Source organism: Camelina sativa, chromosome 11, assembly GCF_030686135.1.
Source record: "Camelina sativa cultivar CO46 ecotype springtype chromosome 11, ASM3068613v1".
Taxonomy (NCBI): Eukaryota; Viridiplantae; Streptophyta; class Magnoliopsida; order Brassicales; family Brassicaceae; genus Camelina; species Camelina sativa.
Window position 1 is genome coordinate 32,013,959 of NC_141890.1, and position 25,205 is coordinate 32,039,163.

The following is a 25,205-nucleotide window of genomic DNA, read 5'->3' on the forward strand; positions in this document are numbered from 1 at the left end:
AATACAAGTGCACTCCCTAAGCTAAATCCAAAACTTACCTATAACATAGTATGGAACTAGTACGGTGTGAAACACATGCTGCAATCATGTATCAAATTTGTGTGATGTGAGCTATGTGACAATTGTGCCCATTTTCCATCATACCGTATTCGAAAAAAAAACTTGAAGGGTTTACCTAAAGAACAACAACTTACTTCATCAGGAGTGCTGTCAAGGTATGATGCTTTGAACACTTTAGCAAAAAAACCTTGCCCAGCACAGCCCTTGATCTGGTATTTGCTTCCACCTAGCAAATAGAAAGAGACCAATGCATGTTTCAAAATTTAAAGGAAACATTCTTTATCCTGCAGAGGTTTGTGCAATGTTGAAAAGGGGGAAAAGAAGATTCGTGCAGCAGGAAAGCGAGTCAATAATCAAGCTTTACTTTGGGATCCCCATGTGGCTTCTTTATCTTCAAAGACCTTCAGAGTTCTTGGAATTGTTTGTTATTGTGATCTCTTTGGTCTTGAAATGAATCAGAGCTTAACTGGTATGCATCTTGTTGCAAGTAGAAATAGAAAGAAACCCAAATTTGTTTTTGATTCCTATTTGTTATTTACGTTTTAAAAGCAAATATATCAAAATAACACATGACTGAACCCACCCCCACCACTAGTAAACGAAAAGAAAATGGTTTTCTAGAGCTGTGTGTGTTGTTGTATCATATTCCTTTTCCAAAGAGCTAATTTGAACAGTTACATCGTTACTTTTTTGGTCTGAGAAAAAAAAGCACCTCTATCTCTTCTTCTTTTCTCTCTCTATGCTTTCAAACTTCGGTTAAGATCAACGATGATAGAATCACAGCGTATGCCAGGAACGCAAATATCGCTATCTGTATCAACAATTTTGGATTTTCTCTCATGTTTGGCGATGTCACCGATCTGTCACAAAAAAAAACCATTCAAAACTTATATATATATATATATATTTAAACACAAACATATATTTTGTTACACAAAAGGAAAGATTTTGGATTGTTGTTGGTCGGTTTACCTTGCGATACGCTGCGAGAGCCGATGAAACGGTAAGCTTTGGATGAAGACAATGCCTGGCCCCGTTAGAGTCGCCATTACTACGTTATCACCCTTTTGGGTGTTGAAAGATTGCAACAGATTATGAACAATTCAAAAATCCTCAAAACTTCTTCACAATTTAAAACAATATATATATATATATATATATGTGATGGAAGAGTGTAAATATGTACCCCGAATACTGCTCGTCTCAAAGGAGCATTGTTTTTGATTTGGACGTCGACCGAGGGAGTGAGAGCAGCGATGCAAGACACGTCAATGGTAAGAACTTCTCCTACCTCCAGAACTTTTTGTACAACTAACATATATGTACAATTTAATTTAATTGTACATAAACAGTAACAGCATTTCATTGGGATAAAACCTCTCACCTGAGCCACCTGCGAGGATAAAAGCAAGACCTTGTCCAGATAGGCGTTGTCTTAGAAATCCCTGCAACAACAATTTTGTGAGTAGAAGCCAGACAAGAATTTGTGGGATTGGTAAAGAATACTATAGTGTAGATACTGGCATTAGAAACCAATGCAAAGTAGCATTGTCCGTCGTCTAACCTCTGCACCAGCGGCAACAACGTTTCTTGCCCACTGGTCAACTCCGTTGACAACCTTCACATCATGGACGGAACAAAGGAATGCATCTGGCTACAGAGAGCAAGAAGACGTACAAGGAGGGGTCACACAACTCTATAGGAGCTTGATCTGAATGAGGAAAGAAAGTGAGAGTTAAAGCGTCCACATTTTAGGAAGAAAGACTCTACGTACCTGGCACAAGATCTCACCTCCAAACATTGCCAAATCGATCTACAGGAGAAACAAAATAAACATGAATCAAATCTACATTATGATTGATATAGAAAAAGAAAAGCTAAAATCACTAACCGGGAGAATTCTAGCCAAATAAGGTGCAGCAATACCAACAAAGCCGTCGGTTTGGCCGGTATTACGAAGAAGCACGCTGGTGACACTCTTGCCCAAAAGCCACTGAAGAACTCCAACTTCTTGTTCAGGAGTGTAAGTGTTTTCCATCTCGATGGAACCAGACATGTAGCACATGGAAGCTTTACAAGCAACCAAAATCAAATTTTTAGGTGAAAACAAGTCTCTTACAAAATTGAATAGACAAAAAGTGAACTTTTTTATTCAGGGGGGAACGAACAAGTATACCAGGCTTAGCAATCACTTTCTCCTCTGACTTTAACATAATCTGACGACCGATAGAGATTGGACAAGTTAAGAAGGATATATATATATTATAATAATAGCCACAAAATGTGAAGATCACACTAAGAAATCAACCTGAACAACTTGAGATTCACCTCCCAAAATCTGGAATGGTGTAACTGTATCTTGTTGACTCTGCAATGCATCAAAATAATATCAAATGTCAATAAAATCACAGATCATAAGCAAAACGAATCCCAAGTAAAAATATACAACAAATCAAATCAACAATTAGAATTCTCTAAGTCCTACTTATTACAATGGACAATCAAAATCATAGTGACATGATTGAAAATAGTAAAACCTGGTAGACATAAGGCTGAAATGGAGTTGAAAAGAACGGTGCGGCCATGGTGGTGAAGATTGGCTCTGGAAAAGGGGAGTTTTTAACAAATTCGCGACAGATCAAGACGACAGACGACGAATTCTGCGGTCAATTTCGAAATTAGTCAGAGAGAGAGGTGCTCGGAGTTTTCCATATACAGTCGACCAAAACCACCGATGAAATTAGCTGATGGCTGGATCTTATTATCAGATGACACGTGTTCATTTATTACGTGGAAAATTCTCATTGGGCTTTAACAAGCAAAGATCCAGCTTTTGAAAATGATTGAAAACTCTGGAAATTTAATTAACCTTGTATTTTAATCACCAATTTTTGTTGACGAAAGCAAATTAGTTTTGCTTTTAAGTTAATAATTTATTGTTCCAATTTTGAAAATTTATGTTTTTTTCAAAATTTTCTGTTTTTTTTTTGTTAATTTAACATTAAATTAAAAAAAACTCGTAAGATTTGTAACCTAAGCCGGAGAATGAGAGTTTACAAAAGCTATTTCTGAAACTAAAATATGTGAAAAACGAGCAGGACAATCGGCTTTTACGTTAGCTGTGCGCGGAATCCTGTTAAGAGTGAAGTTAGGAAAAGATGCTCTGAGAAGGCTGAAGTCATCTAGCTGATTAGAAAAAACAGGCCAATCATCCGGAGACTGCACCATCGCAACTAGCTCTGCACAGTTGGACTCGAAATTGGGACAATCAACTCCAGCAGTCAGAAGAGACTCCATCGCCCAGATCAAAGTTTGCAACTCCGAATGAAGGGGTGAAGGGCTTCGTCAAAGACATTATGCTCCCAAAATTTTCCGTTTTATACTACCTAAATTGTAGCCATTTTGTGCTGAGCAATTTTTTATGAAAAAAGAATCTCCAACTTTTAAAAATTGTTGAAAAAATCTCCAACTTTCAATAATGATTGAAAAATCTGGAAGTTTTATGAACTTTGCATTTTAATCACCAATTTTTTTGATGGAAGCAAATTAATTTTGCTTCTAAGTTGGTAATTTCTTTTTCCAAATTTGAAAATTCATGTTTTTTTTTGATATTTTTCTTCTATATAATACATAAATCTTTGCCTTTTGTAAATTTTATTTCCGTGAAAATTTTTTCCAAATAATTTTTTTGCTTCCAGTTTTTAATAATGGTTGAAAAAAATTCCCATCTTGCAATCTACCACCAACTTTCTTTTCATTGCACCAAATAATGATATAGGAGTTCACAAAATCTCTCACAAATGGAGGGATGCCATATTTGTTAACTCCCACACACCAAACATTCCTAATCGCATTTAGGGTCTCTGATTTGGGAAGTTGGACAATGGAAGCTGCTCCCCACTGCTCGCGTGGCATGCAACGATCAGTGTTGGTTTTGTATTTAATTGATTTTATTTTCAATTGTATTCTATCTCTAACTATTTTTATTATTCAATTATTTTTTCTATTATAATAAGTCGAAGATTTTTAAAACAAATCACATTTACGTATGTGAATAATTTTCAGTATCTTTAACCAATTTTATGTTCAGTTATTAATCTCTCCATTATTATAATACGGTGTAAATGTGATTTATTTCATCTTCTTTTGAAAAGTCGTGTCCCATGCCTTAATCCGTATGATCCAAAATACACCTAATACGATAAATACACATCACACAATTTCATACTTTTGGCATTGTTTAAATCATTTTCATCTGATTACAAGTGCACTCCCTAGGCCAAATCCAAAACTTGATCTTAAACATAGTATGGGAGCAATTAGTATGGTGTGAAACACCTGCTGCAATCAAGTTAATTGGAAGCGATACATGTGGAATTTCCCAAGTAAAAGGTGGCCTTTTGTACCTATGTGAGAGTAGTATTATGCAATTTGGGTGGTGTGAGCTATCTGACAGTTGCGGCCCATTTTGCATCATACCGTATTCGAAAAAAACTTGAAGGGTTTACCTAAAGAACAACTTCATCAGGATTGCTGTCAAGGTATGATGCTTTGAACACTTCAGCAAAATAACCTTGCCCAGCACTATGCCATATATGTAAATACCAAAAAAAACTTTAGTCCCTGTTTCGTAAATAAGCTTTGCATATCCTATCAAAACCCTCTTTGCGACTTGAGAGGGTATATTTCCTTGGAGCTTTCAAACAAGTAAAAAAGACACTACCAAATCATTCTAGTTACAATCCTTTTGAGTCCAAGAAACAATATATAGAGGAACAAAAGCATCAGAAACTTTTTGGACGCCATGACCCGGAGGTTGACTCGAATCCCAAATCTTTTCATCAGCTGCAACACCATACCACATACCATCACCATCCCTCGGAACAACATCCTCGCAGCATCTCCAGCTCCGGTAATGTTTCTCACATCTTCCCCTGATACGTCCACGTACGACACCGACTCTGGATTATCTTTCTTGCCTTTATTGGTCTCGGATTGGTTTAGCCCGAGACGATCATTGAGCCAGATAGAGATGTTGATTAGCAGCTTAGCCATCCATCCAACCTCGTCTTCTGATATGGGACGTGTCATCCAGTCCCCTTTGTACTTCACACTGCCTGCTATTTGGTTGCCAGCACCACGTGGCTTGAACACCTCGTCACGGTTTTTCTGGGGATGGTCCGGCTCTAGGGAAAAGGCGATTGGTTTTATGACATCCCCGCCAAAGAAGTTTGAAACCGCTGATTTCAGTGAATCTACACACTTAAGGGACTCTGTGAGGTTTTTCTCGGATACAGTTTGCAGTTCGGCTTCTGCCCGCAGTATGAATAGCTGCAAATGCAAAGAACAAAACCCCTTCAGTAAAGTTACATGTTTTAAGTTCCACTCGCCCTAATGAGCTAAGGGATTCTAGAATCATATAAACTAAAGTAGAGTATCGGATACAAGTAAACAAGCGTGCAGATGTGTGCTTAGGGATTCTGATGGCTTATTGATACAACCAGGGTACTGATAAACAAATGTCGGATTTACGTGAACAAGTCCTCAAAAATAAATAGCTCATAACATGGCCGATAACTGCATATTCATCTAATATTCAAGCAACAGATTCTCCTGTTAATTCAGATAGAAGGCTAAAAACAGCAAAACAAGTAAACGGGAATGTTATCCATAACTTTGTCAACTGTATCATTCCATATCTGAGCTATTTATAAGCACATTTCTAGATATCATCCAACAAATTTATTAATCTTCTACCTTTTCTATTCCGAACTTATCACTACAGTAGAATATTATAAAAGGACGACATTAACCTGAAGCAGTTGTTGTCCACCATCTTCACCATCACTAAAGAGTTTCAAGTCTTTGTTCCAGTTTTCATGTAAGAATGAACCATCAGCGTTGCTCTCACACAACCCATCTTCCCAATCCTGAAGTTCCACCAGCAGTTAAACATGATTTGTCAGTATCGAGTTTGTGTATTTATGTGAAAAAAATGATTTTACAGTGTTTTGTTGAACTTTTCAAAGATGTTATGATGAAATAAACTAGATACCCTTTTTTATGATGAGAGCCCAGAGAACTGATAACAAATATGGTGTTGAGGAAAAATATAGGCATACCTTCAACTGCTCACGGATAGATGGAGCAAATCTAGACAATTCGTTCACTTTTGAATTTCCAGATCCAGTTTGTTTGGAGTGAAAGGCTTTATCAATATCCTTCATCAGAACCAAAAGCTCTTTTGACGATGTCAATGCAATCATCACCTATTTAGAGAGACACAATGGAATCATTCAGTCGCATTAATATTTAAAAACAGAAGTCTTGCAATCCATTTTCCAACAGATAAGTCCATGAATTATAGAAAAATAGCTTAAGCTAGGTAACAAACCTTTAGAACCATCTGAGTTACTATTTCTGGATCTGTGTGAAGGAACTTGTGCGCAAAGCCAATAAAATGCATGACCAGAGAACTGTAGTAGAGATAATTGAAAATCACATAGCTCTGCCACAAAGACGTGTATCCACAAACGCGTGATTCATAAGACTCATCCTGTTTCACATCTTTTACAGATCCATTGGAAGCAGCTTCAAGATCTGAGAAATCATCCAAACTGATCATCCATGGTTCCAGGTACATAACCCAGATGGAGAACACCTGAGAAGCATTCTTCATTGAGCTTCCACTTGTAGGACAGAACAAGAAGCTCCTCAGTATATAACGATAGAGCGGCCTCTGTAAATGGGTATTCCAGGAAGTGAGCGGCCTAAGGTTCAAATTCGCAACATGGAATGCCGATCCTGAAGTCGGTGTCTTCCAGCGGGGGCTCTCGCCATACTCAACATAGTTTTCAGTCCCGACACCACTTGTAACCCAGCTCAAATTCAGATACTTGACAAGCAACTTCACAACTTCTTCCAAGCCACAAGTAGGTGGAATCTCCTCCACAGCAGAACGGAAAGGAGGAGCCACACCGAAAGATTTAGCCGTAACAACCGGAAACGGTGAGAAGTCGTTCTCAACCAGCCAATAATGCAAGAAGACATTCACCAAGAACTCAGCTTTTGTCATCACTGACCCATCATACCCATATCCGTAATGCAAAAGAAAGCTACGATAAGGCTGGTGTGCATTTAAGTCGAAAACAGGAACAAAGGCTTTCAGATATGAGTAAAGAAGCCTTAAGTAGAGATTACACTCCAATTTCTGATCTGAATCACGCTTATTACTACTACTACTACTACTACCAGGAAAACCTTTGATATGTGTCCAATTCTGTAGCCTAGACACCTTTCTCTTCTGGATAGGAACCACAGATGCAGTCTCACTGTTTCCTCTACAAACCGGATAATAGGAGAGCCAAAACATGTAATACTCGAAAACATTAAGCCTAACTTCATAAGATGAACCCCGAAGTGAATCCTCCTCAATTTTACCTTTCAAAAAGGGGCACAGATTAGATAACGCAGTTCGATCCTTCTCGCTGGAGAGCATGAACCGAGCATACTCCGGTAAACGTTCCGTCGGGAAAACGTACTTAACAAGAGACAATTTATCAACAGCAAAGATTGAGCTCATAAGTATACCACTAGGGGATAACAGAGCGAATACCCTTTCCGCTAAATCCAAATCGTTAGCCGCCGAGACTACATCGATCCAACCGTTCGGCGGCGGAGACGACGAAGACTGTGCCGGGGATGCGGCGGTTGGGTCGCCGAAGCCGAAGATCTTACAGATTAAACTCGGGAATGTAACAGAGAAGAAATGACGACACTGATCAGGCGTGTGCGACTGTAGAAACGATTCAACGGAAGAGCAAGCATCGGAGATATTAGGCGGCGTGGAAGCTGCGAGTATAGCCGACGCTAGGTCTTGAGATTGCGATAGCGAATCGACGGTGTACGAGTGTGGAAGCATCGCTGATTACGAAGCTGAAGACGAAACTAGGGTTTTTAACGCAAAAGAGAGAGAGAGAGAGAGAGAGAGAGAGAGAGAGAGAGCAAAGGGGTTTACGCCGGAGAAAAGAAGGGTTTGAAATGCGAGGCGACTCAAATCGCGCCTTGTGAAGGGGAAACACCTAAAGGGGGACAAAAGTATCGACACGACGACGAAAGGGCAAAAAAAAAAAAAAAAAAAGAGAGAGCGTTACGTGCCACGTGGCCACCGACGTTAATCACCGCGGTTTTTCCATTTTACTTTTGGGCTTTTTCTCCAAAAAAGTCAATCGGTGGTGAACGCGGGAACACTCTCGATACTCATCGCCCTAAATTTAACGTTCCCGATTTTGACACGTAATTAGTTTTTTTAAGGCCCATTTTGTACAACTGAAGCCCATTTGTCTTTGGGGGTACTAGTCAGCTTACTCAAGCTGCGAGCAGAATCTAGAATCCGGTTGAAACCGGTTTGGCTTGATTTAATTTCCGTTTTCAATCCCGGTTAGTATGGTCAGAGGATAAGCAAACTGTCTTTTTATTTATTCAAAACTTATAAATTTTAAATTTTAGTACACATTAAACGAAAATTAACGCATCCTAGAGTCAAAAATAAAAAGCATACAAAATATAAAGAAATGTAAGCAAAAAAAATAATAATTTATTTTTCTCCCTTTTTTTTCTTTTTTTTTTCTTTTCCCCTAATGATCAAAGCTGAACTAAAAAACATCCTACCAAGTTAAACAACCTAACAAAGCAAATCTTATTTAAGTTACTGTAAACCAAGAACTAACCTGTCACAACCCCAACCCCATAGATCAGAGATCTTCCATCAAGTTGCCATTTTTAGACAGTCACTTTCCAAAGATCCTTTTACAGAGCGTGTATCACGCTTTTGATGTCCGAACTATCAGAGCTAGGGTTTGGGTGAAATGCTGATTGTCTTGAGGATGAGCCGCCACCTAGCTTCAGCGAAAGAGACTGATCGGATTCTCCATTCTTGTTGGACTCTGCAAGGCTAAGCTTAGACATACCGAGAAGCTCATCAACATTGATAGGAGCTTTGGAGTGCACGGCAGTTGGTCTGAGAATCTCATGAGTTTCCTCTTTCTTGGGTGGTTCAGGAACATAACCAGCAGGCCATATTGGGAATGGAAACGGGTAATACGGTGAGAAGTAGGTTGGATAGAGTATGGGGAATGAGCCAGGTAGTTGTTGTTGCGGTTGCGGTTGCGGTTGCGGTTGTGGTTGCGGTTGCGGTTGTGTAGTTTCTTCCAGTCTGGAAGCAGAAGAAGAAGCAGCAGCAGCAGCAGTTGCGGCTGGTTCCCCGGTGGTAGAGTTTGTGGAGTCCATGGATTCACATTCTTCAATTTCCAAGATTGATGGTGCTTGAAGGGAGCTAGGAGCAGCAAGTGTCTGATGAACGGAGTCAGCACTTTGCATTTCTGTTTCCACAGGAATGTTCTCTCCGTCCGGTTCTTGCAAATCCATCGGAATATCTCCAACCTACAATGACAAATTAACAGATGCATAAGCAACATATACAAAAAGAATTGCATTTCAAAACCAAAAGGGTTTAAAGTTCCAGGCTTTTAAGCTTTTAGGCGAGTCCGATCTCTCTATTCAATTGCTTAACCAAAGATTAGCTGCAAAATGGTACCCTAAAGCATATTCTATTAACAGAATCCAACTATTTTTGTAATTCTCGTTTCATATCGAAATGTAGAAGACAAGCCAAGTGTCCCCCACGAGTTATTCAGTCTCTCACTATAATATATATAAAAATGTGCATAAGACCGATCAAATAAGTGTTTTTGAGTGAAGGAAGGCAACTAACCTCATCAGGAACCATATCAAAGAGACTAGAACGTCTTTTGCGACGAGACACATTGGATTGTCTGATGAAATACTTCTGAGCATGGCTAGCAACTTGTGTAGGTGTCCTTGTAGTCACATAGTTCCTTGAGATACCTCGCCAATCGCCTTTTCCCAGCTTCTGTAAACCTAATAAGAACATCCTGTGTTCCTCCTCTGTCCATGGAGTTCCTAAAAAAAAAAACAAATCAAACACACAAAATACACATTCAATCAGACAAATTCCTCACCGGAACTGCAATAACCACACATCAAACTCTGGTTACATAATGCAATTTAAGCGACTACGATGCAAGATAAACTTATTTCCCACGGATTGTACGGATGATTGAATTGATTCGTACAAAAAAATTGGAATTTGATTTTTGTTTTAAAAAAAGGAGAAACCTTTCTTTCTCTCGCGGCTAGAGGAAGAGCCAGCAACGAAATCCTCGGAAGCATAACCATCACCAGGGACATGGTCAGGGACATCACCCGGAGAACCAGGAGTAATAGACCCGGTTCCACCATGCCCACCCGATCCAGAACCCGTGTAATGGCTAAGATTACCCATACTTGCACTTTTCCGGATCGAACCTTCGGTGAGCCTAACACCAAACAGCTTCACCCCGCGATTGGGACAAGTCCTAGAGTTGTGGCCATTGTGATTGCAGTGAGAGCACCGACGAGTCATACCCGACCCGATTTGCTTATCTAGAATCGGATCTGATCGGAGTTCTGAGACGGTGGCGGATCGGATCTTAGCTGATCGCAGAAGCACAGAATCTAATTGAGAGAGAGATAGAGAGACAAGGAGCGGAAGAAAGACAATAATATTGGTTTATCTGGTCGGATTTATTACATAAATTCTTTTTTTCTTTTTAATTTTCTTTCGCTTCTCCTAATGTTTCTCTTATTTATATATATACACAATCTGAAAATATTTGGTGTATCCTTGGTGGATTTTTTCCTTTTTCATATTTCACAATTGACTTATAGTCAATGCAACGTGTCCACACTAGTAGATTTATTTTGGGGAAAATTATTGAATTACTTGAAGTATGAAATCCAATTATCTGTTACTATTAATTATTAATGGCTATTTTTGTACTATAATTTTTTTGAATAGATGTATTACAGGCTGCTATCTAAATATTCGAAAGTTTATTTACTATAGAAATATTTTTAAAGAAACAGATTTATTTGTCTTTTCTTTTCAACATGATGACATATAGTATCATCTTAAATCAAAGTATATCTTAATGACACAACAAATATAATATCCCATTTGTCTTAAGCTAAATAATTACTTATATTTTCTTAGATTTTTCTATTTATATAAGGATGGATATCTACAAAAAAAAAAAAAAAAAAACACAGCAAAGAAAGTGTGAGTATTTTATGTACAAGTGCTAAACCTCCACCCAAAATAATTAACAATTGGCTGAATATTATTTGCCACAAGATTATAATCACACTATTAACATTTGTAAGTTATTTAATAGCGCCTTCACGCGTTCCATACATAACTTTGACTAGATATTAGGAAGTTACAAACAAAATAAATATGACATCAGTTTAGTAAGATATCATAAGAAGAAGAAAAAAAAAGTTAACATCCCTACACAAAAAAGAAAAATCAGATTTTGGTTTTCTAGATAGGGCCACAACAAAACTATTGGTTGTTTTTACTTAATAATCTAAACCTTAAAAAATAAATATTTGTAGTAGAATAGACCCCCCATGAGTAACTAAAATATGTTATCTTTTTTTTTTTAAATATTATTTTCTTTGAAATGTTATCTTAAGAAGAAAGAAAAATATTATTGTGCCTCTCATTTTTTGCTAAGAGGACAAATGTCATATCTTATACTAGTAAGTGTTTTCATTTATTAATTTTGTATGATTAATCGTCAAATATATTAAAAAGACAGGATCTTCAAACTAATCTCTATGTCCTAATATTAAAACTAAAAGCATCACAATTTGTTGTTAGGACAAGAAAAAAAAAAAGGACGAACGTACAAGGAAAAAAAAAAGAACCAACATAGATAGATGATAGAGAGAATGAGTGGATAGGTTTAGTCATATAGATTAGTAGGTCCCACGTTCTCAAAAGCCACGTGGACACGAGGAGAACGGCTTATCCAGAAAAGCAAAATATTCATTTTATTTTTGGTCTCTCTCTCACTTCAGAGACTCTCTCAGATCATCTCTTTTCTTCTTTTTTTTAGTTTAGGATTCCTTCACAAAGCTTTCTCCGCCGTACACGTGTCTTTCTCCCGTCGGTGGGCATATTCGCATATTATTTTTTGTCATCATCACTCATCTTTAAATTTTTTATTCTATAAAACAACAAACAACAACGTTTTACTTAAAAAATGTTCACCTAATAATAGTTTCTAGCTATTTTTATCCACATACTGTATGTAACTTTTGCTTTCTCCAAACTTTCTATTACCAATTTTAATCTAACATTTTTATATCTTTTTGCATGCCGTAGACTTGGAGCCAATTTTTTTTTTTTTTTATCAAAGAATAAAAATTTGACAGAAATCTCAGAAAAACGTTTTCACCTGAGGTTGTGTTTGAATTCCCCAAAAAAACGAACGTGGATATTGGGCCAACCCAAAAGTTAAGGCCCAAGTAATTCTGCTTCCAACAAATTATTTTTTGAACATCATCACCTCTTACTTAAATTATTTTCGATGGAAAAATGAAATTCCAATAATAAAAAAGTGTCACGTTGTATATGAACTAGATTAATATCCGTGCTAGAACACGGATTGAAATTTATTTTATTTACATTGTAATTTTTATATAAAATTTTAATTTATATGATTGTTTTTAAAATTTTGTTTGATAAAACAATATGCAATAAAATCATATGCTAAATATGATAGCTTAAAAAAGGACAAATATTTTGTAGGTTTTATATTGCTAATGATTCTAGATAAGTACTCGTGCGATAACACTGGTTAAATTTTATTTTATACAAAATTTTGTATATTTGCTATTTTAAAATAAAAATTTAATATGTTGTATTATGTTATATATGTGAAGTTATTTCAACAATATATATTCTACATCATAAATTGAATGTCATTATAAGACATAATTTGTAAATTTGGTTTTTAAAAAGCGAGTTATTATATTATGAGTAATTTAATATATTGTTATACTTTTTGTTTTAATATACTTGGTTTCTTGAAATTCTTTCATATGATAGTGACATATTATTGACATTGCTATAGCAAATCAATTTAGAGTGTTTATAGTTTCTAACTTTTATATCAAGTTTTAATATATTAAAATATTAAAAAAAAATTATTTAAAGTTTATTATATTATATAAAATTCTAAAATTCAACAAAAAAAATACGAAATTGAATTTAAATATTTAAATTTTGACCGCTACTCAGTAAAAATTTTAATTCAATAGATATTATTTTTAAAGAATAATATTACTAAAGCTTGAATATTTTATAAATTGAACAATTTATATTTGTTTTTAAAAATTTAACTTATGGTATCTCCGAAAATAAAACTATTTTTAATTATAATAAATAATATGATAATTTTTTTTGTTTCACAAAATAGACTCATATATAAAAATAAGAGGTGAAGTATAATGATAATTAAAAAATTAATATGTTAAGTTAGATATCAAAAGATTTTAGTTGATGAATAGTTTAATAAAGGAAATTAATATGGTAAGTTAGATGATATGATTCTTTAGAATATTATCTTTAAGATTTTCAGTATAACCTATTTGTAACTAATTAATCTATTAATTAATGTATAACCTATTTGTAACCAACTTATTAAAATTATATAGTTTATAAAACAATGTTGTGTACTTTCGTTTTATTATAAAGGGGATTTAACGAAGTTTTCAAAATTAGGCAAGAAAAAAAAAGAAAAAAGAAGAGACTTTATATTAAACCATTAAATTCTAAATATATTCGTACCGACATGATAACATCAACTATACTGTACTCTCTTTTAGTAATATTACTATTTTTGACCATAGAAAATAACTGCTATTGCAAATTTGTAGTAATTTGATTCTCGAGAAAAAAGGAGGGAAATTTGATATAGGACATTTAAAAATTAAAATGTGACAAAAAAAAAATAACGGAATTAAATGCAATACAACAACCATAAAGTGAATGGAATTGAATATTTTTGGCAGGCACCAATATCTGATCAAACCTGGTCCCTTTTCCTCTGGGCTACAGTTTCAGTCCTCGTCTCTCTGCATTTACTTCTTCCTTCATTCTTCATATTCTCCTCTGCTTCTATTTGAATTCTCTCCTTCTTTTCTCATATTCTTTCACTGATAATTAGTTTCTTGGACATCAAATTTCTCACGTTCATTTGAAGTGGTTTTCAACTTTTCATCATCTCGGTTTAATAACGTTTTTGGCCTGAGAGATGGGTGGTTTGGATTTCACTAAAGAAGATAAAGGACACAGAAGAAACAGAGATTCTTGGCATTCCCCTGATTCTCATAAACATGGAAGGTCTAAAAGGTACTCTCGCTTCTGTAGTTTAAGCTCAATCTTTGACTACATCGAATTTATATGTTAGTTAACTCCATTACTGGGGTTTCGAAATGTACTCTCGCTGTTTCTTAACGCACCAGTGTAATGTCTCTATAAAAGGTTTCATTCTCTCTTTTTTTTATTTATATTCCTAGTGCGTCGTCAGAGCGAGATCTCCACGTTTCTAGCAATGGAGCTTCACAATCTGCTGACAACTTCACTAGAATGCAAGTAAGACTGACAAATTGTATTTCATAAGAATAAGACAATATGTTTCTCTTAAAGTTGATTTGTTTTTTCTCTATTTCTTGTCTATAGACAAAATCCTCTGTTCAAACAAGAGCAAACAAGATACCAAAACCTCTGCATAATCGTCAGATATTTATTAAAAACAACGTGTCTTCTACCGATAGAGCATCCTTGGAACGAGATGTAAGCCCAAGAGCATTATCATGTCCCATAAGTGAAACTGCTAGTACATGTGAATGATTCTTGTGATTTGGCTAAACAGGTTGAGCAGCTTCACCTTCGTCTGCAACAAGAGAAATCTATGAGAATGGTGTTAGAGAGAGCAATGGGACGTGCGTCAAGCAGTTTATCTCCAGGCCACCGACATTTTGCTGGTCAGGTAACACTTCAGTACTTATGCGTTATACTTAAAGAGTAAATTAAAATTTCTGAGACTTTTGAGTATATATATGTGATTTGAATGATTCAGGCAAAGGAACTTATCACGGAGATTGAACTGTTGGAAGCGGAGGTTGCGAATCGCGAGCATCATGTGCTCTCTCTGTACCGGAGTATCTTCGAACAGACAGTCAGCAGAGCATCCTCAGAACAAAGCTCAGTCATTTCTTCTCCAGCTCATCAAATAAAGCAGCAGCCACCAAAAAGACATCCAAGTGTTATTTCAAATGCATTTTGTTCCTCCATGAGTTTCCCTACAAATCCTTGGCATGCTCTTGTTGCTTTTAAAGATTCAAGTAGAAAAACATACAAAGGGGACCAATCTTCTCAGTTCCAGAACAAAGACTATATTACTTCAACAGTAAGTTTCTCAAGTCAAGCAAAAGTAAATGTGAAAAAAGACACTAATCTCCCCCTCAGTTTATAGATGAGACTTCTTCTAACTTTTATCTGTTCTGTTTTTTTTTTATATAACTTTCAGTCCCATTCCAAGGATTCAGTAACAGGGAAATCTCCATCGCAAAGGACACTAAAGGATCATCTGTATCAATGCCCAAATAAGTTGTCTGAAGATATGGTCAAGTGTATGGCTTCAGTGTATTTTTGGCTCTGCAGCAGTGCCATGTCAGCCGATCCTGAGAAGAGGAGAAGATCTACAACCCTATCAAGATCGTCGACCAGCAATGTCATCATCCCCAAGAACATTATGAATGAAGACCGAGCCTGGTCCTGCAGATCCATGGTGGAAGTATCTTGGATCTCATCAGACAAGAGAAGATTTTCTCAAGCATCATATGCTATTAACAACTATAGGTTAGTCCAACAACAGTGATTTTATTTTCAAAAAGAAAAATTCATTTGATGGTTTGGATCACAAGAAAGCATACTTTCCACTTGCAGGCTCCTTGTTGAACAACTGGAGAGAGTTAGTATAAATCAAATGGAAGGCAATGCAAAGTTAGCATTTTGGATCAACATATACAATGCTCTCCTCATGCATGTAAGAACATATTGATCATTTGATCTGATACAACATCTCCTTGCCTTTTCTTATTCATAATTAATTCTATGTATCTTCTCAAGGCATACTTGGCATATGGTGTACCTGCTAATTCCCTGAGAAGGTTAGCTTTGTTTCACAAGGTATTCTACTTTTATTTCAATGCATAACATGAAAATAGATTCATATTTGATCAGAGACTAATGAGTTTCATTGTGTAGTGCAGTCTGCGTATAATATCGGTGGGCAAATTATAAATGCAAACACCATTGAATACTCTATCTTCCGCTTCCAGACTCCACGGAACGGACGTGTAAGAGTCTTTACTCCTTATCCTTATTTTTCAAAACACAAAAGAGAAACCTATTGAAATCAACGTATTACTATACAGTGGCTTGAGACCATTATTTCCACCGCCTTGAGGAAGAAACCAGCCGAAGATAAAGTAAGCTCAATGTTCAGCCTTCACAAACCAGAGCCACTTCTCTGTTTTGCTCTTTGCACTGGCGCTCTCTCAGATCCATTGGTAACTGCTCTTGACTCTATTACTAATCTTACATATTCTAAAGTTGTCATACTTCTTCAGTCAGAAATGTTGGTTTACGTACTTGTGCAAAACTGCAAATAAATGGCTTTTTATTGCAGTTAAAAGCCTACACTGCATCAAACGTTAAAGAGGAATTAGAAGCATCTAAAAGAGAGTTTCTTGGAGCAAACGTGATTGTAAAGATGCAGAAAAAAGTGTTGTTACCCAAGATTATAGAGAGGTTTGCAAAGGAAGCTTCACTGAGCTCTGATGATTTGATGAGATGGTTAATAGATAACGCAGACGAAAAGCTTGGGGAATCGATACAACAATGCGTACAAGGTAAACCAAACAACAAGAAATCGCCTCAGGTCGTTGAATGGTTAGCGTACAGTTCAAGGTTCCGTTATGTTTTCTCAAACGACTTGATGGAGAAAAAGCCTTGGTGGGTTTAGAGAAGGATTTTGCTTGTAGTATAAGAAACCTCTCCATGCCCTAATTTCTCGTCCGTGTATGAGACAATGGAAAAGGCTTTCCTTGTGTATATGAGAAACTTTGTCCCTTTTCATACCTTTTGTTGTGATTTTAAAAATAACAAATTAGTAAACTATATAACAGCTCCTAAATCACAAGATTTAATAATTTGGACTTTGGTTGATGCCTTGATTGTATAGAATACGAGTGAGATTGTGGTTTGAATTTTATAGAGGTGGCTTTGAGAACGCAAGAGCTAAGTATTTTGTAATCTTCCAACTTAACACACAAGGATTATTAAACTCACTTTAGATTTATTAGAAAATAAGTCTTACAAGGTTTTTCCTTAACTCTATTTTCTAATTCTCTCAAGTTCTTAGATCTCAACTTTGATCTAAGAAACCTTTTTCCCTCTTTGAATCTTCAAGCTATTCATTCTCTAAACTTAAGATTCAATTACAAGGATTGCTCAAACTATGAAGTGATGATCTTTCTCAAGACCCAGCCTCCCCTATTTATACTAATTGGTCTTAGTCTCACAATAAGCTAATTCCCAATTTTGTTTAAACTAAGAATTGTTAATTTTCTTTTTCTTTGCAGTATAGGAAATTAACAATCTTTGTAAAACTTCCTTTTTAATTGAAAGACTTTACTCTTCCAGAAACTTCTCCTTGCTTCACGAACCTTCGCTTGACCGCCTAGATAAATTTCCTTTTACAGTTCTTGGTTTCTGACATGTTGAATCATCTATTGAACTATCTTTGTTTTAGTACACCACCTATGTCAATAGATGCATCTTCAATCTCCCCCTTTTTAACCGTGTGCTTCTTCAAGCATACATTACCAAAATCTCTTTACTGTTTTAACCAGCTAATAACTCAACATAGATCTAATCAGAAACTTATTCATAACAAAGTTGCTTACAACCGATAATATCCAAAAGACAAATCATTGCAACTGCTTTTAAAGTCTGAGGCAAAGTCTGAAACAAAGAAAAAAAAAACACAATCAGCACCCCCATAAACTGATCCTTAATGTTGTTGCTCCCCCTTACACTGATAACTCCCCCATAAACTGACCTTCTCCCCCTGCTTGAAAAGCATATCGGTTAAAAACAATTCAGAGCACACAATAAACCACTCCTGTAAGAGTCTATAACACATGAGCTGTATCAATCAGCGCTCCATACACTAATTCAGGATCATTTTGATCAAGTAATGACATATGAATACTCCCAAGCTCAACATTAAGATAATTCTGACCAAACTCTGCAACATGAGGTGATTCAACTCTAATAGGTGGAACATAGAAACTGGGACAATTTGGAAACTTATCTGCGTAAGCCTTCCCAGTACAACCATCCTTCCGATAAGCCACATGTTTGAAAAGAACTTCCGTATTAGCAATCTCTAGCCTCTCTTGATGCATAAGAACCTTAAAAATGGTCCTAGGAAAAACCAACCAGCGAGAATCACACTTCTGAATTGCAGACAAATCGACTACTTGATCATACACCATTCTGCCGAAATCAAATTGAATCCCGTTAAAAATCTTGTACACAAGTCTTGCTCGGTTTTCAGACACATGATTCCGATGAGATGATGGGATCCAATTGTAGCTGGATATGTTGAACAAAGCTCCAAAAACAGCTGGCAAATCTTTGGGATTCAAATCCTCCCACTTAATATCATCTTCTCCACTCAAGATCTCAGCAATTTTCTCAAGACTAAGTAAATCCACAGCTGCATCAGCTCGTTTCTCTTCCTCAGACAAAGGTGACTGATTAAATACTTGGTTAATGACATCCGGAGAAAACACAAAAGTATGACCACGAACCAAAACTTCTACACCATCAGCTGAAACATTTTCAGGTAAATTGGCATAAAATTCAGCAATAACCTCCTTCACAAAAGAAGTCAAACCTTCAACACTAGCCGAAATACCCATTCTCTTAACCAAATCAAGATATCCCCATTCATCTTTAGCATCAAGATCTACAAGGCGTTCCTTGATAATTTTTCTAGAGCTAAAAGATTTATACCTTGTTTGAGCCGAAACTGAAGCAAACACCTTAGGATCAAATTTCGAATTGGATTTTTTACGAGATGAACTTGATTCCCCTGTTTTCTTGTTTTCTTCGGTGGTGCAAGACCAAGTCTTTTGTGCACTCTATTTTTCCCAGTCATTCGCTCAAATCATTCTTGAACAGAGACTTCAGTAAGATCAATTTCGTCACCCAAAAGCTCTGGTTCTTTCCCTTTTCGAAATTTGAGAACTTGTTCAGACGAATTCCCAATCGCCAGTTCATCTGACTCCGTTTCTTCGGATTTACCCAGATGATCATCACATGCAGTCCCAAATGATTCTTTGTCCTGGCCTTGGATCTTCTCTGCCGAAGAAGAATCTTCGGAATATGGTACCAAACCCGGTGCATGCTCAACCTCCTCGATTTCTTCATCAATTAGATGCGGTCGATTCTTGTCACCATCAGATCGACTCTCAGATCTTCTTCTTCCGGAAATCAACCCTCTGCATGTTGTTGTAACCATCAATGCAAACCAAGGATTCTTCTTCTCTTCTTCTCTCAAAGTTTTCGGCTTTTCCCTTTTTTTTTTAAGACTCTTCTTTTTCCTAGTAACCATGAATTCCCCTTTTTTATAAAACAAAACCCCTTTTTTTTTAACAAACGGCCCAAGCCCATAATCTCTTAAACCTAGACATACAACTGATCCATTCTCTTAATATAACTTTCGACAACTCATGAACCAGTTCCTGTACCACGAGGGTACAATCATACTTCACACACACCAATAAGATTTCTCAGCATCACAAATCTCTGAAAATCTAATGCTTTAGTGAACAAATCAGCCAACTGCATCTCTGTAGACAAATGATCAATCTGAACCTGCTTGTTTTCCACAAGCTCTCTAATAAAATGATGCCTCACATCAATGTGCTTTGTTCTTGAGTGTTGCACATGATGTTTTGATAGATCAATGGCCCTTTTGTTGTCACATAATACTTGTAGGATCCCTGAATCCATACCATAATCTGCAGACATTTGCTTCATCCAGAGTAATTGAGTACAACAACTTCCCATAGCAATATATTCTGATTCAGCTGTTGATAAAGATGTTGAATTCTGTTTCTTACTTAACCAAGAGATTAAGTTATTCCCTAGAAAGAAACAACCCCCACTTGTACTTTTTTGATCATCCATGCTTCCAGCATAATCTCCATCACAATATCCTACTAAAATAGAATTTGATCCTTTTGACATCCAAAGACCAAGGTCAAGTGTTCCCTTGACATATTTAATGATCCTATTAACAGCTTCTAGGTGAGATTGCTTAGGATTTGATTGATATCTTGCACACACTCCTACACTAAAGCATAAATCAGGTCTCCTTGCTGTTAAATAGAGCAGACTTCCGATCATACCTCTATATAAAGTAATATCAACAGCTTGACCTTTCTCATCTTTTGTTAATTTCTTCGACGTACTCATATGAGTTACTGCTTCCTTGCATTTTTCTAACTTAAACTTTGTCAATAACTTTCTTGCATAGGTACTTTGTGATACAAATATTCCTTTATCTGTTTGTGTGATCTGCAATCCCAGAAAATACTTTAGTTCACCAACTAAGCTCATTTCAAACTCTTGAGACATATTCTCCACAAATTTGTTCAAAGATGATATCATCCACATAGATCTGAACAACCATGATATCTTGCTCTAAGGTCAATACGAACAAGGTCTTGTCCACACTACCTCGTTCATAGCCTTGCTGAAGTAGAAAATTAGTCAGCCTTTCATACCAAGCCCTTGGAGCTTGTTTTAAACCATACAAGACTTTCTTTAGACTATAAACATAATTAGGATTGACTGAGTCTTCAAATCCTTTAGGCTGCTCTACATATACCTCCTCTTGCAAGATCCCATTTAAGAAAGCACTCTTAACATCCATTTGAAATACTTTGAAATTCAATATAAAAGCCATTCCCAAGAAAAACCGTATCGATTTAAGTCTTGCTACTGGAGCAAAAGTTTCTTCAAAATCAATCCCTTCTATTTGTGTATACCCTTCAGCCCCCAGTCTTGCTTTGTTTCGAACCATTGTTCCATTCTCATCAGTTTTGTTCTTGAAAATCCATTTTGTTCTAATTACATGTATATTGGAAGATCGAGGAACTAATTTTCACACTTCATTCCGTTCAAACTGCTCCAACTCTTCCTCCATTGCTATAATCCATGAATTATCACTAAGAGCCTCAACATGATTCTTTGGTTCAACAAAAGAGACAAAACACTCACACTGAACTTTTTCCCAACTTGCAAAGTTGCTTTCCATCTTCTTGAAATCAATCTTAACACCTCTAGTTTTCATACCATATTTTAGATCTTCTATAACATCAGATGCTGAGTGATTTTTATGAACTTGTACTAATGATTCTTGACTTGTTTCTGCTTTTACTTCAGTTACAACCCCAGATTTTGATTCTTTTGATTCACTAACTTCAGGCTCCTCTGTATCACTGTCAGATTCACATCCTTTCCATTGATTGAAAGAATAATCATCAAAGACCACATTGACAGATTCTACTATTGTGCCTGCCCGTTTATTGTAAATCCTGAAAGTTGTACTGCTACTGAATAACCCAGAAAAATTCCTTCATCACTTCTAGAATCAAACTTTCCAAGATAATCCCTATCATTCAGGATATAAAATTTGCAACCAAAAACGTGAAAATAGCTCATATTTGGAACTTTTCCCTTCTACAGCTCATATGGTGTCTTGGTTGAATTCTTCCTCACATAAACTCGATTTATAATGTAACAAGCAGTATTCAAAGCCTCCACCCAAAATTTTTGTGAAACATGATTACCATGAATCATCGCTCGTGCCATCTCTTGCAACGTTCTATTCTTCCTCTCTACTACTCCGTTTTGCTGAGGTCTCCGTGGAGTAGAGAACTGATGCACAATTCCATGATTCTCACAGAACACTTTCATTGTTTCATATTGAAACTCACCACCATGATCACTACGAATCCTCTTGATTCCTCCTTTCTCGTTAATTAGTTCCAATGCCCAGATTCTAAAGCTCTCAACTGTGTCTGATTTTTCTCGAATAAACCTAACCCATGTATATCTTGAAAAGTCATCTACAAGCACAAATGCATATTTCTTCCCAGCTATACTCTCTGTTTACATTGGCCCCATTAAATCCATATGAACCAGATCTAAGACTTCTTTTAATTGTACATCAGGAACCTTTTTGTGTTGAATTTTCACTTGCTTACCTTGATTGCATGGACCACACACCATTCGATCGACACCTTTAATATGAGGAACTCCTCAAACTATCTCATTGTTGACTAGTGTAGTTAAATTTCTGACATTCATATGTCTGAGTCTTTGATGCCATAGATTTAGATCATCTCGTGCCGAATAACACACATCTGAGTTGCTATCCCACATATAGCAATTGTTCCCAGATCGACGTCCTCTTAGTACAACAGTCTTCTCTTCATTCACAGCTTTGCAATCCACTTTGGTAAATGAAATCGTTAGTCCTTCATCACATAGTTTACTTACACTTATCAGATTTGCTTTAAAACCTTGAACTAAGTAGACATTTATCAGTTTTGGCAAAGTATTGTCATCTGCTCTTCCTTTTCCTTAAATATCTCCATGACCTCCATCTCCAAAAGTGACCTTACCGCCTCTTATTCTTCTGAAATCTTGTTAATAATTCTGAGTATCAGTCATATGGCGTGAGCAACCACTATCAAAATACCAAGGACTTTCATTGTCAAGTTCTTCTGTAATCAATGCCATGCTGCACCTGAAATTAATCTCCGGAGTATGCTTTGCAACTTCTCTTGAAACAGTTTGATATAAGTCAGATTTCTTTACCCATATCTGATTAATTACGAATTCTATTCCAGAAAAATTTTCCTTGTCGCTTAAGCCTCTCAACCCTTTCCCAGAATTTGTAACAAAAAAACATGATGTGTCCACGCTTTCCACAGTAATAACACCCTCTTCTTTCTTTTTGAAAATTTGTTACTGTCTCTCTACTTGGAATATTCAGCCCACCTGACACAAATTTGGTTTGTCCTGAACTACTTTCTGTTTGATCATTAAATCCCAAGCCTCTATGAATATTTTCTGTCCTTCCATAACTTAGAATTTCATCTAATTGCTTGGTTCCTGCAAACATATGTATCTTCTTGTGCTGGTGTTCGAGCTCTGTTTGTAGCTTCTCCGATTTTTCTTTTTCTGCTTTTAACTCACTTCCCAGTTCTTCACAACGCTTGACTAGGTTAAGTTTTTCTTTAATCAAAGACACACTACCTTGGCTAAGTTTCCTTTTTGTTTCTAACTCTTCCTGAAGAGTTTTGACTAAAGTTGTAAGACGATGCTGCTCCTTCACTAACTCCTGATTCTCTTTAGCGATATTGACAAGAGCGTTTCGAACATCATTATAACTTTCCACTAACTCTTCCTCAGGTTCTTCTTCTAAATCAGAATCTTCTTCTTCGTCAATAAACTCAGTGATACCGAGATATGCAACAAAATTTAGAATCTCCTCTTCACTCTCTTCCTCGGTATCTTCTTCTAGACTGATCAAAGACTTCTCCTTTTGACTAACACACTCTTCGTGATTGTGTCCTAAACCCTTACATATCAAGCACTTATTCTCACGTCTTCTAACTGTCGGACATTCTCGGGCAAAGTGTCCAAATCCTTTGCATTCGTGACATTGCATCTCTAATTTTCTTGAGAATTTTCCTTCTTCAGCTTTCTTGTATGGTGTAAATTTCTTCTGACTTTGTCCTTGTTCTACCCTTTTTAAAACCCTATCAAACCGACGGACCAGCAAGCTAACTGGATCCTCACCTTCAACCTTATCCTTGTTTTCACATGCCGCCAAAGCTATGCCTTTAGTATTCTTGACTCCTCCCAACTCCATCTCATGAGTGTGTAGCATCCCTACTACTTCTCCAAAGCTCATATCCTCAACCTTATTTGACACACATAGAGCGGTTTTGAAAGCCAAAAATTTTGTTGGTAGACAACGAAGAAATTTTTTAACTAATTTTTGATCTTTGTATTTTTTTCCCAAGGTTACAGCTTCTTGAGCCAAAGTGCTGATCTTATAGCTGAAGTCAGATATAGATTCATGTTCATGCATTCTCACGTTCTCAAAACGAGAGGCTAACATATCTTTCCTAGAGCTCTGAACTTTTGTTGTTCCTTCGTAATGAATCTGAAGAGTATCCCATGCTTCTTTTGCTGTCTCACACCCCTGAATCAACTCAAATTGCTTCCTTCCAACACAGCAGTGAATAGCCGTGAGAGCTCGTGAAATATATTTTGATTTTTTAAGTTCATCATCAGTCCAATCTTCCTCTGGTTTAACACTCTTCTTTTCGTCTTCATCCTTGATTGTTGGTTCTTCCCACTTCTCGAGCACAGTCTTCCAGGCGAGTCAGTCTATTCCACCGATTATAGATTTCATCCTTGATTTCCAGAATCCATAATTCCCATCATCTAGAATGACCGTGTTGCTGAGAAGATCACCGTTGCCCTCCATCTTTTCCATAGGATCTTATCCGTAATAAATCCTTACAAGTGGAAGCTCTGATACCAATTGAGAACGCAAGAGCTAAGTATTTTGTAATCTTCCAACTTAACACACAAGGATTATTAAACTCACTTTAGATTTATTAGAAAATAGGTCTTACAAGGTTTCTCTTTAACTCTATTTTCTAATTCTCTCAAGTTCTTAGATCTCAACTTTGATCTAAGAAACCTTTTTCCCTCTTTGAATCTTCAAGCTATTCTTTCTCTAAGCTTAAGATTCAATTACAAGGATTGCTCAAACTATGAAGTGCTGATCTTTCTCAAGACCCAGCCTCCCCTATTTATACTAATTGGTCTTAGTCTCACAATAAGCTAATTCCCAATTTTGTTAAACCCATGTTTTAAAATTCCCCGCCTAGCACCGATTACGCACCGCAAAATCGCTAGACCCACCCTCTCCGCCTTGATTAATGACTAATCCCCGCCTAGCATCGATTATCTAATTATACCTGTCTAATTTGATTACAAC

General features: G+C 36.5%; 5 protein-coding genes across 5 annotated transcripts; 1 reads left to right on the forward strand and 4 right to left on the reverse strand.

The window, feature by feature from the left end:
* Window positions 1-554: 554 nt before the first annotated feature.
* LOC104724624 (uncharacterized) lies at window positions 555-2,841 on the reverse strand. Its single transcript, XM_010443161.3, has 10 exons — window positions 2,598-2,841; window positions 2,369-2,428; window positions 2,237-2,276; window positions 1,952-2,130; window positions 1,835-1,873; window positions 1,625-1,714; window positions 1,445-1,505; window positions 1,247-1,371; window positions 1,033-1,124; window positions 555-920 (listed from the first exon to the last, which is right to left on the reverse strand). Exons 1-10 carry the CDS (start codon window positions 2,643-2,645, stop codon window positions 806-808), a joined length of 849 nt encoding a protein of 282 aa, XP_010441463.2. The 5' UTR covers window positions 2,646-2,841; the 3' UTR covers window positions 555-805.
* Window positions 2,842-4,686: 1,845 nt separating this feature from the next.
* LOC104728493 (uncharacterized) lies at window positions 4,687-8,300 on the reverse strand. The gene is made up of 4 exons (XM_087474413.1): window positions 6,455-8,300; window positions 6,183-6,329; window positions 5,874-5,990; window positions 4,687-5,391 (listed from the first exon to the last, which is right to left on the reverse strand). Exons 1-4 carry the CDS (start codon window positions 7,979-7,981, stop codon window positions 4,780-4,782), a joined length of 2,403 nt encoding a protein of 800 aa, XP_087330539.1. The 5' UTR covers window positions 7,982-8,300; the 3' UTR covers window positions 4,687-4,779.
* A 217-nt stretch (window positions 8,301-8,517) lies between these two features.
* Window positions 8,518-10,850, reverse strand: LOC104724629 (transcription factor KUA1). Its single transcript, XM_010443166.3, has 3 exons — window positions 10,258-10,850; window positions 9,833-10,041; window positions 8,518-9,501 (listed from the first exon to the last, which is right to left on the reverse strand). Exons 1-3 carry the CDS (start codon window positions 10,541-10,543, stop codon window positions 8,869-8,871), a joined length of 1,128 nt encoding a protein of 375 aa, XP_010441468.1. The 5' UTR covers window positions 10,544-10,850; the 3' UTR covers window positions 8,518-8,868.
* A 3,191-nt stretch (window positions 10,851-14,041) lies between these two features.
* Window positions 14,042-17,266, forward strand: LOC104724630 (uncharacterized). The gene is made up of 11 exons (XM_010443167.3): window positions 14,042-14,383; window positions 14,551-14,626; window positions 14,714-14,827; window positions 14,907-15,023; window positions 15,114-15,443; window positions 15,564-15,895; window positions 15,983-16,082; window positions 16,166-16,225; window positions 16,309-16,395; window positions 16,474-16,608; window positions 16,728-17,266. The coding sequence occupies exons 1-11, from the start codon at window positions 14,286-14,288 to the stop codon at window positions 17,061-17,063; spliced, it is 1,785 nt and encodes a 594-aa protein (XP_010441469.1). The 5' UTR covers window positions 14,042-14,285; the 3' UTR covers window positions 17,064-17,266.
* Window positions 17,267-21,281: 4,015 nt separating this feature from the next.
* On the reverse strand, window positions 21,282-24,686 carry LOC147934689 (uncharacterized). The gene is made up of 5 exons (XM_087472741.1): window positions 24,654-24,686; window positions 23,186-24,554; window positions 22,884-23,067; window positions 21,970-22,220; window positions 21,282-21,694 (listed from the first exon to the last, which is right to left on the reverse strand). Exons 1-5 carry the CDS (start codon window positions 24,684-24,686, stop codon window positions 21,282-21,284), a joined length of 2,250 nt encoding a protein of 749 aa, XP_087328867.1.
* Window positions 24,687-25,205: the final 519 nt, after the last annotated feature.

Bases quoted from the DNA above. Each gene is read 5' to 3' on its own strand.
- LOC104724629 (XM_010443166.3), bottom strand. From the start codon at position 10,543: ATGACTCGTCGGTGCTCTCACTGCAATCACAATGGCCACAACTCTAGG. The intron at 10,042-10,257 runs GTTTCTCCTTTT...TTTTTTTTTTAG, and splicing joins TAGCCGCGAGAGAAAGAAAG to GAACTCCATGGACAGAGGAG. The intron at 9,502-9,832 runs GTTAGTTGCCTT...TTGTCATTGTAG, and splicing joins TTGATATGGTTCCTGATGAG to GTTGGAGATATTCCGATGGA.
- LOC104724630 (XM_010443167.3), top strand. From the start codon at position 14,286: ATGGGTGGTTTGGATTTCACTAAAGAAGATAAAGGACACAGAAGAAAC. The intron at 14,828-14,906 runs GTAAGCCCAAGA...TTGGCTAAACAG, and splicing joins GAGCATCCTTGGAACGAGAT to GTTGAGCAGCTTCACCTTCG. The intron at 15,896-15,982 runs GTTAGTCCAACA...TTCCACTTGCAG, and splicing joins TATGCTATTAACAACTATAG to GCTCCTTGTTGAACAACTGG.
- LOC147934689 (XM_087472741.1), bottom strand. From the start codon at position 24,686: ATGGAGGGCAACGGTGATCTTCTCAGCAACACG. The intron at 24,555-24,653 runs GTCATTCTAGAT...GTGCTCGAGAAG, and splicing joins GTGATCTTCTCAGCAACACG to TGGGAAGAACCAACAATCAA. The intron at 22,221-22,883 runs GTATTTTGATAG...TACATGGGTTAG, and splicing joins CTTGACAATGAAAGTCCTTG to GTTTATTCGAGAAAAATCAG.
- LOC104724624 (XM_010443161.3), bottom strand. From the start codon at position 2,645: ATGGCCGCACCGTTCTTTTCAACTCCATTTCAGCCTTATGTCTACCAG. The intron at 2,131-2,236 runs GTATACTTGTTC...TTGCTTGTAAAG, and splicing joins GAAAGTGATTGCTAAGCCTG to CTTCCATGTGCTACATGTCT. The intron at 1,506-1,624 runs GTTAGACGACGG...TTGTTGTTGCAG, and splicing joins TTGTTGCCGCTGGTGCAGAG to GGATTTCTAAGACAACGCCT.
- LOC104728493 (XM_087474413.1), bottom strand. From the start codon at position 7,981: ATGCTTCCACACTCGTACACCGTCGATTCGCTATCGCAATCTCAAGAC. The intron at 6,330-6,454 runs GTTTGTTACCTA...CTCTCTAAATAG, and splicing joins TAACTCAGATGGTTCTAAAG to GTGATGATTGCATTGACATC. The intron at 5,991-6,182 runs GTATGCCTATAT...GTGGAACTTCAG, and splicing joins CTATCCGTGAGCAGTTGAAG to GATTGGGAAGATGGGTTGTG.